Raw genomic sequence first — 16,629 nt, forward strand, 5'->3', positions numbered from 1 at the left:
TGACCCGCATAGTATTTAGGCTTCAGGGCTCAGGCATACAGGTCCATTATGACAAACGCTGAGACCATCTTTGTGTTGGCAGCATTTGCAAGTGTAAGGCCTCAGAGAAAAACATAGCTATGGTGAGCCTCGGTGTATTTTAGTTCCATTGTGTAGTGTGGGGTTGAGATGTGGCTGTGCTACAAAATTATGGTGTGTTGCTATATTGTCACCGTGTTTACTCAACATGAAGCCTGGTGTGCGAGACCCCCATTTAATCTTGATCATTAAATTTATTAGGTAAGGTGCGTTTCAAAATGAAAAGTGTCTCAGTCACAATAGCAGCCTCAGTCGGTCGGTCAGTCCACCACTAAAAAAGCTCAATTTCCGTTCCTATTGGATGGATTTCCATGGTGAGCAGGTATTCCTATGATGAGCATGTCAGCATTTAACTCAAAGCACCGCTGTGCAGGCTCCTAGCTGTTAGCATAGCTGTAATTGTGGTTTTTAAATTGGTAGACTCATTATTACATTTCTACACATAGCTGAAGATCCCACAATGACTTTGCATAGTGTTCTTACTCATTAGCCACAGTCACATATAACTATACTCTGGTGAGAGATGAGTGATAGCGTGTGATCCTTGTAGAGATGAGTGCATTCTGACGATGCAGCGTGTGTGCAAAGCTTGCTTTTCTGTGAATGACGACTTCTCTGCCTGAAATAATGAACCAAATGCGGTAAACTCAACTAATCTCGTGCTCAAATACTTAAAAAGAAACGCAAAGATATTACAAATGCTGTTTCACCCTGGTCTGTTTGTGTCTCCACGTTATCACTCTTGTACACTGCATCTGTGCTGAATATAAATGTAGCCCCGAGGAATATGCTGAACACACCAACTACAGCTCGCCTTTTACTGTCTTTCAACACCGCCGTAATGACGGGGAAGCTTGACAAAACATAATACATATTTGCCGAGCTGTGAAATCGCTTAAAGTTTTTTCCCTTTATTTTGATAGTTAAGCTTGTCATTTTGGTTGGATATGCAAACTTGGTTTCATGGCCCGTGACAGAATTTGAAGAACAGAGGCTCTTGCGTTTGGGTTTTGCTCATGGCAGTCTCCATCTATAATGTTGTGCTCGCATATTTAGGAGACCTCTGCGATGACATCTTCAGGTTGTTAAACGTCCAAATTTCAACCCCCAACTTTGATGAAACTCAAAAGAGAGGTAGCTGATTCCCCGTCATTCTTGTAACACCACAAAACATGTTTGATATCTCCACAAGAGTTCAAACTGTTCCTCCAGGTCTTTGTTTACCAAAGCAAGCTGTGCTCACACCTAGTGCAGGCCACAGTGGTCAGCGTGGTGTGAAAGACCAGATAATCATCACACAGCCTGAACAAAACTGTCATCAGCTTGATTCAGATCCCAGATAAGACCTTGACTTTTTCTCACGCCGGATCCTCTGCACTGCTGCAATATTACTCACACTGAGAGGCAGTGGAAGAGTGAGATGCTTACAATGAACTTCCCCTCAATTCCACCTTATGCAGTTGAGGACTAGCAGTACTAATGGTGGAAGACAGTGCTGGGCTGGGGGAGTAATGATTTTAGCTTTAAACTGAATTACCAATCGATTCGGCCTGCAGATCAGAACACAGGTTGCGAGCCGACTGTGTGGACATGCTGTGTTGTGGAGTCGCTTTACAAATTGACTGCTGCACACATAGGAGGAAATATATCCATATATGTCAGCCCGGCGCTGGTTGCGCGGCGGCCTGCTGGGCGTGAATAGGACTTGTGATAACCAGAGTGGCAGCTGCGGCGTGTTTGTGCCGAATTGGGTTGCAAATGAGCATGTGTTTGGTGAGGAGGACCTCGAGATTCAGAAAGATAACTTTTTCCAGAGGCAACAGGAAAGGAAACAGTGCTGCACTTTTTGAGTTTCCAACCCTCCTTTCACAGAACGAGAGCCTCGAAAGGAAATTGCATAAAATAATACACAGCAAATTACGGCGGGTTTCTCGGGATTGGAGGTTGAGCTTTTTTACTCTGGTGTTTTCGCTGTCTTTTATGGAGACCACTGGAGAACATATTAGCACAAGTGTCATGTTCCAGAGAACACATGCTAGGCTGTGATTACCGAGCTCAAGCTGAACTGTAAAATCGCTTGTCAGCAGTTGATATGTTTCTGGAAAAGGCCCGGGCTCTTGATTGAATTAGTTTGGTGGTTTTGCAGAGGGGAGAAAGAATGTGTCCAATTTGGTTACCTGCTGACAGACAGCACAGATATTGTGACTTTTTGATCGGGCTGTAAAACCAAGGAACAGTCTGCTGAGGGTGATTTTCTTTTTTAACCATGCAAATCTAATTTTCATTCTTTTTTTCTATGATGAAAGGCATTGTCACCTCCCATCTCGCCCCGTCATTCTTAATCATTTAATCACCATTGACAAAGCAGTATTCAGTGCTCGGATGAGAAGCTATAGCTACATGTTTACTTTGCATTTGTATGCATGCAGAGATGGCAGCTGTGCTATCAGAGGCTCTTCAGGCGTGTTTTTCTGTGGATCTTGGTTGTCCAGTTCATGTTTACTGATAGGATCTGTGTGGTTACTCCATCATATGGGGGGTTGGATGGGGTCATGTTGGTGCAATATTGCATTCGCCCTGAGGTTGAAATAATTTTGTTTGCTATAATAGCTGTAAAACACCTTATTTCCCACCGGACACTCTTTCATACAAATATTCCTGCACTGGGATTTTAAAGGAGGAGGGAAAAAAACATCAAGCATCAAAATAACTCTGGCTTTGCAGTATGCATGCTGATCTTCTTGTTTAAGATATGATTGTAACTGTTTTGTCTGATAATGAGTAACTGATGCTTTTCACAATGACCCAAAGAATCCCTGAATATTATAAACAAAAGGGCAGCACTGTGCATTTACAGAAAAACCTTAGAAATTCATATTCATCCCATTCACTGCGAGGCTGCTTGGTTTTCAGTCTGCCTGCAATCATGCAGACAGTGGAGTCTTTTCACGTTCGGATCAGGGTCCATGTAAGCTCTTAATTCTCTCCTGTTAAACAGTTATTGAAGAAATGTGCTGCTGGTGCAGAAGGAGAAATAAAAACACTGAGTGCCCAGTGTTTGCTCTGCCATGTAGCCATGTCTGGCTCTTAGAGCGACTCATATTACAGAGCACCTTTAACCATGAATCCACTCTGTTAATAAAAGCCTCCTACCCACAGCTATTTTAAATCACTCTTTTCTATGGCTTCCCTTCGGGTCCCTGGAAGTACATGGCTGCTTTTTGGAAATGTGAAGCAGTTTGATGTTGGTTTCTTGAGAGAGTGCAACATCATTGCTTGAGCTGTTGCTATAGACACTTCAGGCCAGGTTGTTGTCTTTCAGGAGCATTTATTTAGCTAAAATCAAAGGATTTCAACCCCGCAAAACACGCGGTGGTTTAGCCCCTCACACGGCCGCCCCAGCTTTTCGTCTAGCTCGTCACATCATTTTAATTACAGAGCCTTCATTGTCTGCGCTGACCCATTTTAGCGCGATCCCTTACCGTCAGCTGCGTGGTCCCTCCAATCACACTTAATTTCATCTGGCACTTGACTCAATCGGCACTGCCGCGAACATGAGCGCCGGATGCCCCCACCCCAACCACCCCCCACCCAAAAAAAAAAAAAAAAAAATGAATTGGGAATAACAATAATAATCTCCACTCACTGCTCTGGTCGTCCGCTGAGGCCTCCGGCCCAGGCTGTGCCACCACATGGTACAGCCTTTAATGGTGAAGATTGATACCGGTGGCTGGGGACATTTCTTGGGATGTTAGTCACAGTCCTCTGAGGAGATGTGGAACTGCTCTTAAAGAGCCCTGGAAGCCCAATAAAAGATGACTCACAGAGACCGAGCCCAGGGAGTTTCACACCACTAATTAGCAATTGGACTTGACTTGATTTTGTTTTCACTAATGAAGCTAATGTCTGTGCTTTGCACTATTTAATTCAACCGTGCCTCTGTGTGGTGTTTGTTTTAATTCCTGGTTCATAAGGATTTACACGCTAGTGAAGTTGTCATCCACGTAAATCAGTCATATGCAACGTGGCATGCAGTTGAGTTGAAATCGTGCAACTAACAACACCACCGAGAAGTTTAAACGGAACCGGAGACAAAGCTACTCAGCTTAAAGAAACATTTCTCAGCTTGTTTTCTTCCACGCAACAGGCAGGGAAGTATACAAGCATCTATATTAAAAGTAGCATAAAGATTTCAGACCTGTCTGTATTCCTCCGGGAGTCTCGGCAAAGTGTTTACAACGAAGAGCAATTGTGTGTTCGCTCTTTAAAACCTATCCAGAGATACATGGATAGAAAAAAAACAGAGACAGCACTGCACAGAGCCGTATCTCCACCCACAATCAGAACAATGTTCTAGTGCTTGGATAGAGAAGGATATCTCAGAGACTTCAATTTGTTATCTAAAAGAAGAAGGGGGACGGAGTAACACTTCCTAGATAAGCCCCAGCATAAGGTTAATTACCAGCCGAGTGGCTGATGTAACCCAGCCATGTCATGTCTCAAAGTTACACACAGCTGGGAAATGAAGGGGTGCTCTCTATCGACAGATGTTCCTCACTTGAAGTGTGTGTGTGCGTGTGTGTTCGTCTTTTGTACGTCTGTATGTGCATTTGTGCAAACACGTAAACCGCCAGCGCTCGAGTCAGATATAGTTTAGTGGGGCAGCTCCAGGTAAGACGGCACCGGAGGCCTAGACAGAACAAAACCACCTGCTTCAGCAACTGCCAGCAGAGCTTGTGGCTCTCCTTCTCATTGGTGCGTAACACTGTTAACATTGCTGCTGATTCCCCACTCTCTCTCCAGGGCATAGACTAATTAATGGATACCATTCGCAGTTGATTAGCAGCAGTTCTTTCGGTAATTACATTCGCATACTAACCACTCAGAAGAAAAGGAGAAGGGGGGAAAAAAACACAAAAGGCTAGAAAATATATTAATGCACTTCTCAGTTCGCTCTGATCTTAATTTGTTTCCACTATTGTTTGGCTTCTGCTCAGATAAGAAGCCATTTTTTCTCTCTCTCTCTTTCTCTCTATTGGAGTTCTTCGTCTCTTCTCATAATGTTTTAAGAGAGTGACTTTGTAATAAACACACAAAAGAGATTACTGCCGAGCTTTGTTGAAAGTGTGTTCTCAGTGGAACCTCATGAAGACGCGAAACGCGCTGCGATTCTTTTTCCTCCGTGCCGTGTAGGCTGGGTTTTTTTTTGCACTCCTCACTCACAGAGAGGTGCATTGTGCTCCTGGGCCCAGCTGCTAGCCCATAATTCTTCATTCTATGTCCCATTGTTCCTACCTGTCAGCATGGTTGTGTCTCCAAAGAAAGGAAGTGGCTGCCATTTTGCCAGCAGGCTATGTGTGGGTTGGTGGAGGGGGTGGGGTGTGTTGTGAAAACATGTTATTTCTTCCCAAAGTACAGGGTTTTAATAGCTTATCAACTGTCTGTAAACACTCATGTGTGCACTTCATCACTGCTGGTTACTCTATTATTACCTCTGGTGTCAACTCTGAGTAGAATACACTTTTACGATACAACGATCAGTACGATGCAACGCATCCAAAAATGTCAGAAAGTTTGTGATCAGATTCTTCTTGGTGAAATAAATTGTAACACCAGCTGCCATCAACCAAAAAATGTCCTCCATCTATATTAAAAACACTCCTCCACCTCCTTATTTCCCCTCAGTATCACTCCTCTCCCTTAGATTATTTGAAGTTAATAACCTGCCACCGCATCTTGATACTTGGCTTTGTGATGCAAACATATCCTTAATTGCCATCCCATAAGAGCTGAATAGCCAGACCAGATTCTCATTACCCTGGTTTTTGAATTGGCCTGGGCCTCTCACATGCCTCTCGTCATGTCACAGATAATGGCAGGGTGGCAGAAAGCGCTCGTGCACACAGAGAAAAGGGGGTTAACTCGGTGTGTAAACAGTGAGAGCAGGAGTGCGACTCATCTGTGTGACTGACAGGTGTCCGTTATGAAAAGAAGTGCTCGAGTGGCGCTGGATATTATCTGGACACTGGTCGGCTCATTGTGGTTTTTTTTGTGTTTGTCTTCATTTGCAGTTCCAGAATAACAACAACTACATGAACATGGCGGAGGCCAACGGTGCCCTGCTCGCTGCTGGTGATGTGAGTATGCTTTACTTTTTTTTTTTTACATATTAAAATTTTGCGCAATGGAAATTTACCTAATCCAAACATACTGTCTAATACAAATGCAGACAAGTACAGTGGAGAAGATGTGCTGTTCTTGTTTTCTTACTTGGTAACACCCAGTTTTGTATAAATGTAACCAAAAGTCATACTTAAGTAAAGATATTGTGTCAAAATACTACTTTTGTAAAAGTGAAAGTCTCCCATACGAATAGTTCTTGTACTTACCTGTATGTATAAACTGTGTACTTGGTGTTGACTTGTCATTGGCTCTGTATCGAACCTGGACAATCATCGGATCTCATAGTCAGCTTTATTGTGATTGTCAGAATCAGTGTTTTGCAGATAAAAAAAGTTTTATCTGTGAAGTAATGAATAACTAAAGTTATCAAATAAATGCAGTGGAGTAAAAAGCACAGTATTTGCCTCCACATGTAGTCGAAGCAGCAGAAAAATGAAATACTGAAGTAAAGTACAAGTACCTCAAAGTTGTAATTAAGTACAGTACTTGGGTAAATGTACTTAGTTACATTCCATTACTGGTAATACCTCGGTATATTTGCATTTCTGTTGAGCCCTCTCACAGGTGTCATCATTATTTAAGGAAATTTAGGCGGACAGCTGGAAACAGTAACAGCCAATAAAAGCACAAGCTCTATATTTCACACCAAAAATCCCCTGAAACATCCGGAATGATTAATTCCTATTTCAGTTTCTCCATCTTTGTCATATGCAACATTATTACTGCCTGGAATGCCGCCTGTCTTGAGACCCGCACAAGACAATAAGCTCACCGAAAGATGAGCTGGGCTCAGCCTATATTGCCGTATAGTAACTTCTGAGAGCTGACGCTGATGCGATCTGACTGTCTTGACTGCGCCCTGTAAGATGAAGTGATATCCCAGATAGCTGAGGATATAAACACCTGTTTTCTTCCTCTTTTCCAAAAGATATAATGAAGGAGCCCAAAGAGATTTCTATAGTTCTGTCACTTTCGGTGCCACTCTATCTGCTGGCGCTTACAAAAAAAAAAAGTGAAATGTCATCAACAATTTGAGTCAGTGGTGCTGCTGGAATAACTCTGTACACTGTACAGTCGCATTAAAAGAAAGAAAATGGAATAGTTGTTTCTCTGAGGGTATATAACCGCCAGTCTGAGCCATAGTAGTCCTAACAGTGTGCTAAATTTACCCGCTCTATTCCCCCTCCACCCACTCCGCTGCCCTGTCATTAGAGACAAGTGCACCAAAAATACCCGTCATCCTCTGTGGTTCAAACGGGCCAATCTCATCTAGTTTAGCAGGGGGGAGATTGATCTGGCTTCAAAACCCACAACAAAGCAACATTTACACAGCTCTGAAATACTGCGGTGGATGTCATCGTTAACCTCATTGTTGTCATTTATGTCACTTGGGGCTGTCGGGATGCTGCCGTGACGTTGACGCTCAGGCAGTGTGTGACCTCCGTGTTCATAAAGTGGCTTCGCAGAGTGTTATGGAAGAAGTTTAATTTTCCCCTACATTGACGCTGAGTGGGCGCATCCTCTGGATCCACCGGGTGCTGGGGCCTCACTGCAGCAGGGGAGCACGCCGACACAAGCTGCTTGGAGAGCCTTCAGCCCCCCAGCTGTGAGGGCCCACTGTGGCAGTCAGGGAAAGGGGGGAGGTGGGGGTGGGCTGGGGGTGCTCCTTGAGAGAAAAAAGAAAAAGAAACAGCGCTGCTCATTTGCATTTTATCAAAAGGAACAACTGTTTCCAGTGTTAGGGCACAGATGGTATTGTGCTTAGGAGAGAGGGAAGAAGTCTTAAGCATAGATTTTTTTCCTTTCAAGCGATGGAGTGTCTAAAGTATTGTTTGTTGCAACCTGAGCTAAAGGAAGATTAATGTGACTTCCACATTGAGTGGTGAGGTTTCGCACTATCTCTGCTGTAATGCTATATTAATCTACTTAATGTGTCTGGCTTGGGCTGTGGGCACAGTGGGAAAGGAAGTCTCTCTTATGTACAGTTAACTTTGACAGCGAGGCTAAATTTATGCCACCACATGTGGTTAGCTATTGTTTTCAAATCAATACAGGCGGTTATTGCAAAAAGATATGCGCCCTTAATGTGTTTTATGATGATTCACATGTACTTTTCTTTTTAGTTACACGTGTTTCTCAAAATAAGACTGTGACGATTAGCATTAGCTTGGAGTCATTATTTGAAATCATGAACAAAATGCCTGTGTAGAAAGGGTCAGTTGTTAGCAAAGCTATAAGCTAGCTTGACACATGAATTCTCTAAATGTTTTTCTATTTTAACAAACTTCAGAATGTATCTCCCTAAGAAACATATCACTTACTGTAACAAGTTTGTTTGTTTCTCCCAATAGTATTGTAACTGCCATGTTGTTCCTAAGAAAGTAGGCTATGTAAGTTAGCATCAGTACTTAGCTTCAGCTAGCTTCAGCCAGGTGAAATTCAATCGCTTGAATGACAACAGTCGACGTGTTCTGATTGGATAAAGTGGGCAGGGATACCAGAAAATATATTTTCTGTTTTACTGCATTAGCTTAATATAGTGCAACAGTAAGACGAGTAGACTCATTAAATGATACAACAACATCTAAGCAATACTTCTCTAAATTTTGCTAACATTAGCGTTAGCCACGACCACCAGCAGGCCAAGTTAGTCTTTCACAGCAAAATAAACAAAACCAAACTGTATTTATGAATTAAACGTTTCATTTATGATAGGAACAATGTGTTATTTCTGTCTTTTAAGATAAGAAGAATAAACTTTTACTTCTAATATACAGTGTGTTGTCTCTTTAAACCACTTGTTGTCGGGGCTTTCAGTAGACGATAAACATTATAAACATTACCATGATGCTTTAAAGCTCAATATAAACCTGTTTACATTCAGCTACTATCTGTCTGCACAAGACATACTGTTTATTAAAAAAATGGCACACAGTACGTACTGTTCACGAGGCAGATTGCTTCTGCATTAGAACAGCAGACCTGTGTTTGCTGTTTAGATGGCCAATGTATCATTTACCTTATGCACTTAGAGGATGAGATAAGATGACCTTGGTGTGCCTGGTAAAGCGTACATCCTAGCAGGGAAAGCTTGACTGCTTCCCTCAGGGAAAAGGATACTGTACACTGAGATTGTGTTCCACTCAGATGTATCGCTTTACTTTCCCAATTAAATTAGGGACGTGTAATGAACTATAAATATGTAGAAATGGACTACAAATGATCCAAATTTGAAATAATGTTGATTAGGGGTGCCATGGTTGATGTTGTCATTTGAGTAGCTGCACTCTGCCTGTCTAGATATTTGAAACTGGATCCTCAATCCTGCCTCTATTGATTCTGAGGCCTATTATATGCAGTAATTGCATGCTGCTGCCTTTAACAAGTCTTGGTTATTGCATCTGTGAATTGCATTACTACGTTTATTGAAGGACTGGGAATATTGCCTGAAAAGCTTTTTCTTGCTCTTTGTCCTGATGTTTAAAGAACACAGAACAGCACAGGGATGAAACACCAGGAAAGAAAGAGAAAAATTCACTGATGCACTTTGTTGTAAAACATATATATTTTTTTTTTTTAAGGGTCAAAACAATGTGCAATGGTTGAGTGGCCCTTAGCTTTGTTCCAGACTGACACATCTCAACTATTGGATGAATTCTTTGTATAGATATTCTTGGTCCCCAAAACATGAAGCCTGAGGACTTTGGTTATCGCCTGACTTTTGCTCTAGCGCCACAATGAGGGTGACTTTTTTGGTTTTGAGTTATGTGTCTTGACAATGAAATTGGCCATGAAATTTGGTGCATATATTAGTGTAATATGAAAGTTTTCACTTCTCCCTTCCCTTGAAATATGTCAATATATCTGCTGGATGGATTGGCACAACATTTTGTACAAATATTCATGTTCCCAGATGATCTGACTTCAGTGATTCCCTCATCTCATTTGTGATTTCAGAGGAAATGTCTCTTAAGTTATTGAAAGGATTGTACAGATGTTCACAAATGTCGACATTTTAACTTATTCAATACTTTAGTGTATGACTAAATACCTGCGAGGCTAACATAATTCCCATAATCATTAGTGTTACTTTATGTTTATAACATTAACATGTTAGCATGCTAACAAGCTAACTAAGATGGTGACGATAATAAATATTATACCTGCTAAACATCAGAAGTTAGCATTGTTGTTGTGAGCAGGTTAGCATGCTGACATTAGCATTTAACTTGAAGCATTGCTGTGCTCACTGTACTGTGGTGCATAATCAAGTAATTTGGGTTATTATAAATGAATAAGTGATCATTTTGTATGTCTACATAGTGGATGAACCTCAGCCATTGTTCTCAGGCTGAATATGATTAAGAAAAATTGGCAGTACGGCGTAGTTTGGTCCAGGTTTATCACCTCTAATAGGCACTAAGACATGGAGATTTCCCACGCATCGGCTCAGGATGCTCATGCCGGGTACATCAGGCCTCTCTGTTACAAGCCCTGGCTCTGCCCTCATACCACTGGACCCTGTGGCTGCCAATGGAAAGACACACACAGACACACACACACACTTTGCTCCCCCCCCCCTCTCTGTTGCCCGCCCTTTAACATGTACATGCCTGCACATCCCAAGCCAGCATCTGGCTTGGCACTTGGCTCTGCTGAGCCGTTCAGAACAATTTAAATGGATAATCAGGCTGGTGATGCAAAGAAAGTGGATTGTGCATCTCTTAATCTCCGATCAGAGCCCCCTAAGCTGCTCTTGGTGCAGAATTAGACTGGCTTTATGTGAAATGACACTAGACAGTGTGCAACACTGTAACACTCTGTGGGTTCCAGTAAAATCTGGCACCTCCTTCCCCGGGGAGAAGGCCTTTTTCTTGGCCGACAGCTGACATCTTCCATACCCCCCAAATGAGACACAAACGCCATGTCTCCATTATCAGTGCCCGTGGTGCAGATGTTAATTCGTATCATCATTAACAAAGGGAGGCAATGGCACACAAGCACAATCTTTGATACTGATCTTGTCCTGTCATCCCTCCCCCACAGTCATTTTCTTTCTCTTTCTATCCTCTACTTCCACTCTGTTTATCAGACACTAAACACTGGCATTCCTCTCGTCCAAGTACATGTCTGTGTTTTGCTTAAAGGTCAAAGTCATGCTTGTGCTGTACTCCTACAAAAGTGGAGCTCACCTCAGCCAGCCCTCTTCTTTGACATCTCAAATCTCTAGGTTGGCTCTGTAATCCAGGCCACAATGCGCCAGCCTATAGGATCCAGTGGCCTATATAGTTCTGCCCTGGTTTACCTTGCAGAGTGTAACACCACAGGAAACCTTCTTACATCAGCAAATAGTGTCCATAGTAGAGCAAGAGCAGAAGAATGCAAGTGATATGTTTCCTTCCTCAAAAGCATTCCTGTAAGGGCTTATGTGGATAAATGTGGCCAGCCTGCAGTGTATCTGACTGTACCGGACGAGGCGAGACCATGACAACACTGATACTTTTTTTCTTTCAGAGAGATTATGATAGTGTGCCACTGTTTTCAGACAGCACATGATATGATACAGATGAGACCATAGATCTCAAGGCTGGCGTGGAGGTTGACCCTGCTCCGCGGGAGAAAAAAGATGAATGAAGAACAATCCTCGATCCTTTCCATATGCTACTGGAACTTTCTGTCCGTGACTCACAACGGTTTTGTTTTGTATTTTTTCATGAATGTCACATGCTGCCGAACAGGCCTTTATTGTGAACTTAGTTCCAGCATTTTTTTTTTGAGTGGACTGAAGCATGATATGACAGCAGAGGACTCCGAGTAAATGGTTCCTACTGAAGGTGCTGGTGATTTATTCGGCACTCTGCGAGCCAGAGGCCAGGCCTGTGATGAATATGACCTTAGCTCCTTGTGAAAGGAGAACTGATTCTCTAGCTGTGAAACAAGCACTGAAAAGTGAAACATTGGTAGGGAGCAGGAAGAGAGAAAGAAAAGGGGGAGATGAAAACTCTATTAGCTTCCTCTGCCACTGGAATTCATCAGTGCTTGTCAAGACAGCTGCCCTGAGTAGGCAATGAATTAGTTTCAAGTGTCTGTGTGCTAAAGCAAGCACGGGGAACATTAATACTCCCTAATCAAGGAGCTGTGTTGGCATATTCTCTCCGTTGTCTCCCTTCTGTTATTCTATCCTCTACCGGAGACATAAAGACAAAGACAGGGAAGACATGCCTGGTTAAGCTTTGTTGTTGACGATAGTTAGCTCTGCTGGCAGCCGTGCAACTCTAACCCTATAAGGTATATTCCTGAATGGATATTTTCATACCTTCATTGAAAAAAAACAACTTATGTGTACTTTGGAATACAAAAACAAGCTAATTAATATTTTTTTCGTAGTAATTTAACACCTTTCTGTATAGTTGGGTATCGTTTTTGATGCCGGTACCGCTACCTTGACTTCATACCAGTTCCTGTACAATATTATTTTCAACCTAGTCTTTTTCTCTGCATGCCGCGAGACAGCCAATCATCATTGGCTCACTGACGCTGACGAGATCAGCTTCTTAGGTATTGAAATTAGGTATCGAACGACGAGACATTTTTCGATACTCTGCATCAACTCCAGTAAGGAGGCGATTCGGTCGGTGCCATAAAGTTTGATACCCAGCCCTACCTTTCTGGCACACAGCCTTGCAGTGTTCACCGAACTGAAATTACGTGGAAGTTGGCAGTTGTTGTTGTTTCAGGTGCTCGTGGTCATTATGCAAAGCAAGAACGGGCATGCACAAGTTGGGGTGATAACATCATTGTTCCCTTGTTCCTTTGTTCTACGTGTCAACACGGACACACAGAAACCAAAGAGTTTCAGAGAGTTTTGAAAAGTGACCTAAAACACTGTTTGAGGTGAGCAGAACTTCACCCTCTGTCGGGGCGGGAGTTTGATTCCTCAGGACGAGCCATGAGACGATACTTCACATAAAACTAAAGCTGTAATGTTGTCATGTTTCTTAAGAGAGGGTGATAAAAACCAGCTCCCCTTTCAAAGGAGACGGGTTTATCTGAAAAAGTGTGGCATGATCATCTCCAGGACTCACGATCCCATTGAAAATGAAACACAGCTGTGTGAAAAGGTGAAAATCAGCCTGCAGGAGACTCATCGGTGCCTGTTCGAATTGCTATAAATGCCTTTTTTTACTCTCGTTTTTGGCCTCCAAGCCAATTATTTTCAGGTTGTCAGGATTGTATGAAGTCTCAACTAGTTGATGAGGTCACTAGAGCCAGGTTTCAAACTTTAAAAGTGACCCAAGGCCAAGTGAGTAGTGTCTGAGATCAAGCTGAAGCGCTTACATTTTGTGTTTCCGTGTAGCTTTTTGAAGAAAGCTGACTCCTTTTTTTTTTGTTTCATTTCACATGCTGTTCAACACACCCAATAATGCAGAGAGTTTAACCTGATTTGCAGCGTCATGCCGCTATGCTTTCAAGCAGTATGCCAAGTGCTAGCAGTTAAAATCGTGTCACTTTTAGCAGGAGACCCGCGCTTTGAAGAGGTTTTTCAGTAACTTAGCAGCAGCAGCAGCCAAGCCCAGCGCCTCGGATAGCACGCTGTTTTCGGCCCTGTGTTCAGCCTTGCACGTATGCGGACCCGCGGTGTGGTCATTGTGAGAATATGAATATATTGGCTTTCCAGAGTGTAGCTTAATGCAATGTGCAGATGAAAACAAGACCCAAGTAGGTGAACAGTCCCATCTCCAAGAAGGCGCATAAGCAAATTAAGTGTGACCAAAAGCTTTAATTCGAAAGGCAGAAGGATTAGGCTGTTTGATGAGCAGATTTAAGGGTGCAGGCAAGGGGAACAAAAAGAAACACTTCTGGCCAAGCGTAATAATCTTTGAAAATGTTCTTTAAACCCATCTCCCTGTGACGTGTATTTTCACTGCACTTCAACCCAACATCTTCCATCCTCAAGATTAAGGGCTTTTATCATGTATCCTCTCTCTCTCCCGTGATTGCTGCTTGATATTTTTGCTTTTGACGTCTTCTTCCGCCGCTCGCCTTTTCCCTTCTTTTTTCCTCAAAGTGGACTTTAATAGGTTTAGGAAATGTTACATCTTAGTGCACTTACAGACAAGTGTATTACCACTCTACTAAAACACTCCCTCTCTTAAACAAAGTTGTCTGATTTAATCCCTGAAGGTTTCCTTCCGGCATGTGAGATAAGGCTTACCTCAGCGAACGCTTGCTGACTGTTTTGTGTTGCCGGATTTCATGACTTCTTCCTTTTTTCCCTCCTTTCGCAGACTTTTCATACGCCCAGCTTGGGAGACGAGGAGTTCGAGATTCCTCCCATTACACCTCCACCTGAGACGGAGTCCGGTCTGGGTCTGTCAGAAGTGGACTCACCTTACCCAGTGATGCCAGAGCCTCCAGTCCCACACAGGGGTCCCTTAATCCCTCAGTTCCCCCCTCAGAGCCTGGATCTGCCCTCTATTACCATCTCACGCAACATGATGGACCAGGAAGGGATGTCTGTCAACAACGGCCAACCTGTGGTGAGCACTGCTATGCATGTACACCGCTAGTAAATCAAGAATCAAAGAAATCTATCCATTTGTCAACACACAGTAATCCTACAGTAGCACTACTCCAGTATGTGTCCTACTGCTAGCTGCAGCTCCAGATGTGGTTTATGATGGTGCATCCAAACCAAAGGACAGAATCATAAATATATACTACCGGAGACTCTAATATCAGAAGCATACAGTCCTTAAATGAGCCCCTTTTACTGAACCGTAATGTCACCTTCACCGTTTTTGTACGCCTCCTGTTGTCAGTGCATCTGGCTCAGCATCTGGCCTTGTTTACAACACAGGAGGTATATGATCACATTGAGTAAATGTCATGATATTATGTTACTTACTGTGAGGATTTTTTTTTTCTAAATCACACAGAGTGTGGATGATCTCCCCTCTGTAAGGTGAGCAGATGTGAATAGATCACAGGTGTTAGAGTACAAAGTGTATTCAGCCCCAGAAGGACAGTGAAAATGGGACCCAAAAGTGCCACAGTTTCACATGCTCATATTTAATTCATGTTGCCTCCAGAAGCCCCTTTTTTTGTGTGTGTGCTGTAAATGCTGAGGCATGCTTCTGTCCAATGTCACACGAGGTCTTCAGGAAAAAGACACACGCTTTGTTTGGAAGTTTAGGATCAGCTTTGTCTTTGTGTTACAGAGCGTTACCCTTAAAGGAAGCTGGACTGGATGGATTGTATTTTTAGCTCAGTCCTTTTCTTTCCCTCTGGTACAAACGGTCAAACACGAAAAACCGGCACACGAAGTAATCAGTCTCTTTATGTTGATGCTGTTATGTGCTATAGATTGTTAGATTGTTGTCTTGGGGTGGAAAGGCATTTTCAAATGCCACAATCATAGAAGCATTGAGGAGGAAAAATGGAAATGTCACCGGCTGACTAGTTGTCTTACAGACCTATTAGAAAAAAATGGAAGATTCATTTAGGAGAGAAGAAACGAAAGGACAAAGGCATGAGCGGAGAGACGATGATGATGATGATGTTGAGTTTTGCTTTGTGTACCACAGATCACATTGCATTAAGAAGAGGTCATTATAACTGAGTGAATACATGAAATGTGTTTTAGACCCCCAGCCTATCACTGATATTATCGATATTTATTTACATTCCATACGAGGAGGGGGCCATAAAATTTTACAGCTCTTTTTTCCTGCTTCCATGCTTCTGGCATGTAAAATAATTGCGGCTTTTAAAATATCTCCGCCCGCATACAGTAAGTGAGCCCCCAGAAGGCTTTTGCCTAAAGAATTTTCATTTCATGGTCAGTTAAGCTTTCTACATCTGGAAGAAACGGAACCTTGACACAATTACATTCCTGACTGTTCTCACGACTTGCTGGAGGATTAGATTTGATTCTCAAACATTATTCCTCTTTAACACCATTTGCATGGCTCATGTCTCTGATTGTGCCGAGACTCTATTAAAAAACTGAGGGGAGAATGTGGGTTTCTGCTCCTTCGCCTCGTGGCATTGTCGTGGCGCACACTACTCACTCCTTATCAGTCATCGCACATTGTACGGCAGGAAGGGCTCGTGGTGGCCCTTCATTTTTCCTGTAAATGGGATTGATCCCCAAAAGTCTTGTGCTTATAGAAACTCTATTCATCTGCGGTTTTTAGATGAACGCAACTTATAAATGAGATAAGTAACGGCGCTGTTCGCAGTGTTTCTATATAGAGACAATGATTTACGAAGGCCCTAAGAGAGGTGTTTTGTCATTTTGTCAGCGCACTGATAAAGGAATGACAACCTTATATACATGATTACATTCTGTGTTATTTGTTATGG

At 42.7% G+C, this 16,629-nt stretch overlaps 1 protein-coding gene across 1 annotated transcript in view; it reads left to right on the forward strand.

Annotated features, from left to right (window-relative positions):
• Positions 1-16,629, forward strand: part of tox3 (TOX high mobility group box family member 3) — a 41,282-nt gene that overhangs the window by 15,983 nt on the left and 8,670 nt on the right. The window contains exons 2-3 of the mRNA XM_073463763.1: positions 6,150-6,215; positions 14,550-14,801. Of these exons, the coding sequence (XP_073319864.1) occupies positions 6,150-6,215; positions 14,550-14,801 (318 nt within the window). The remainder of the gene's footprint in view (positions 1-6,149; positions 6,216-14,549; positions 14,802-16,629) is intronic.

This window comes from Pagrus major, chromosome 4 (assembly GCF_040436345.1).
Source record: "Pagrus major chromosome 4, Pma_NU_1.0".
Classification (NCBI taxonomy): Eukaryota; Metazoa; Chordata; class Actinopteri; order Spariformes; family Sparidae; genus Pagrus; species Pagrus major.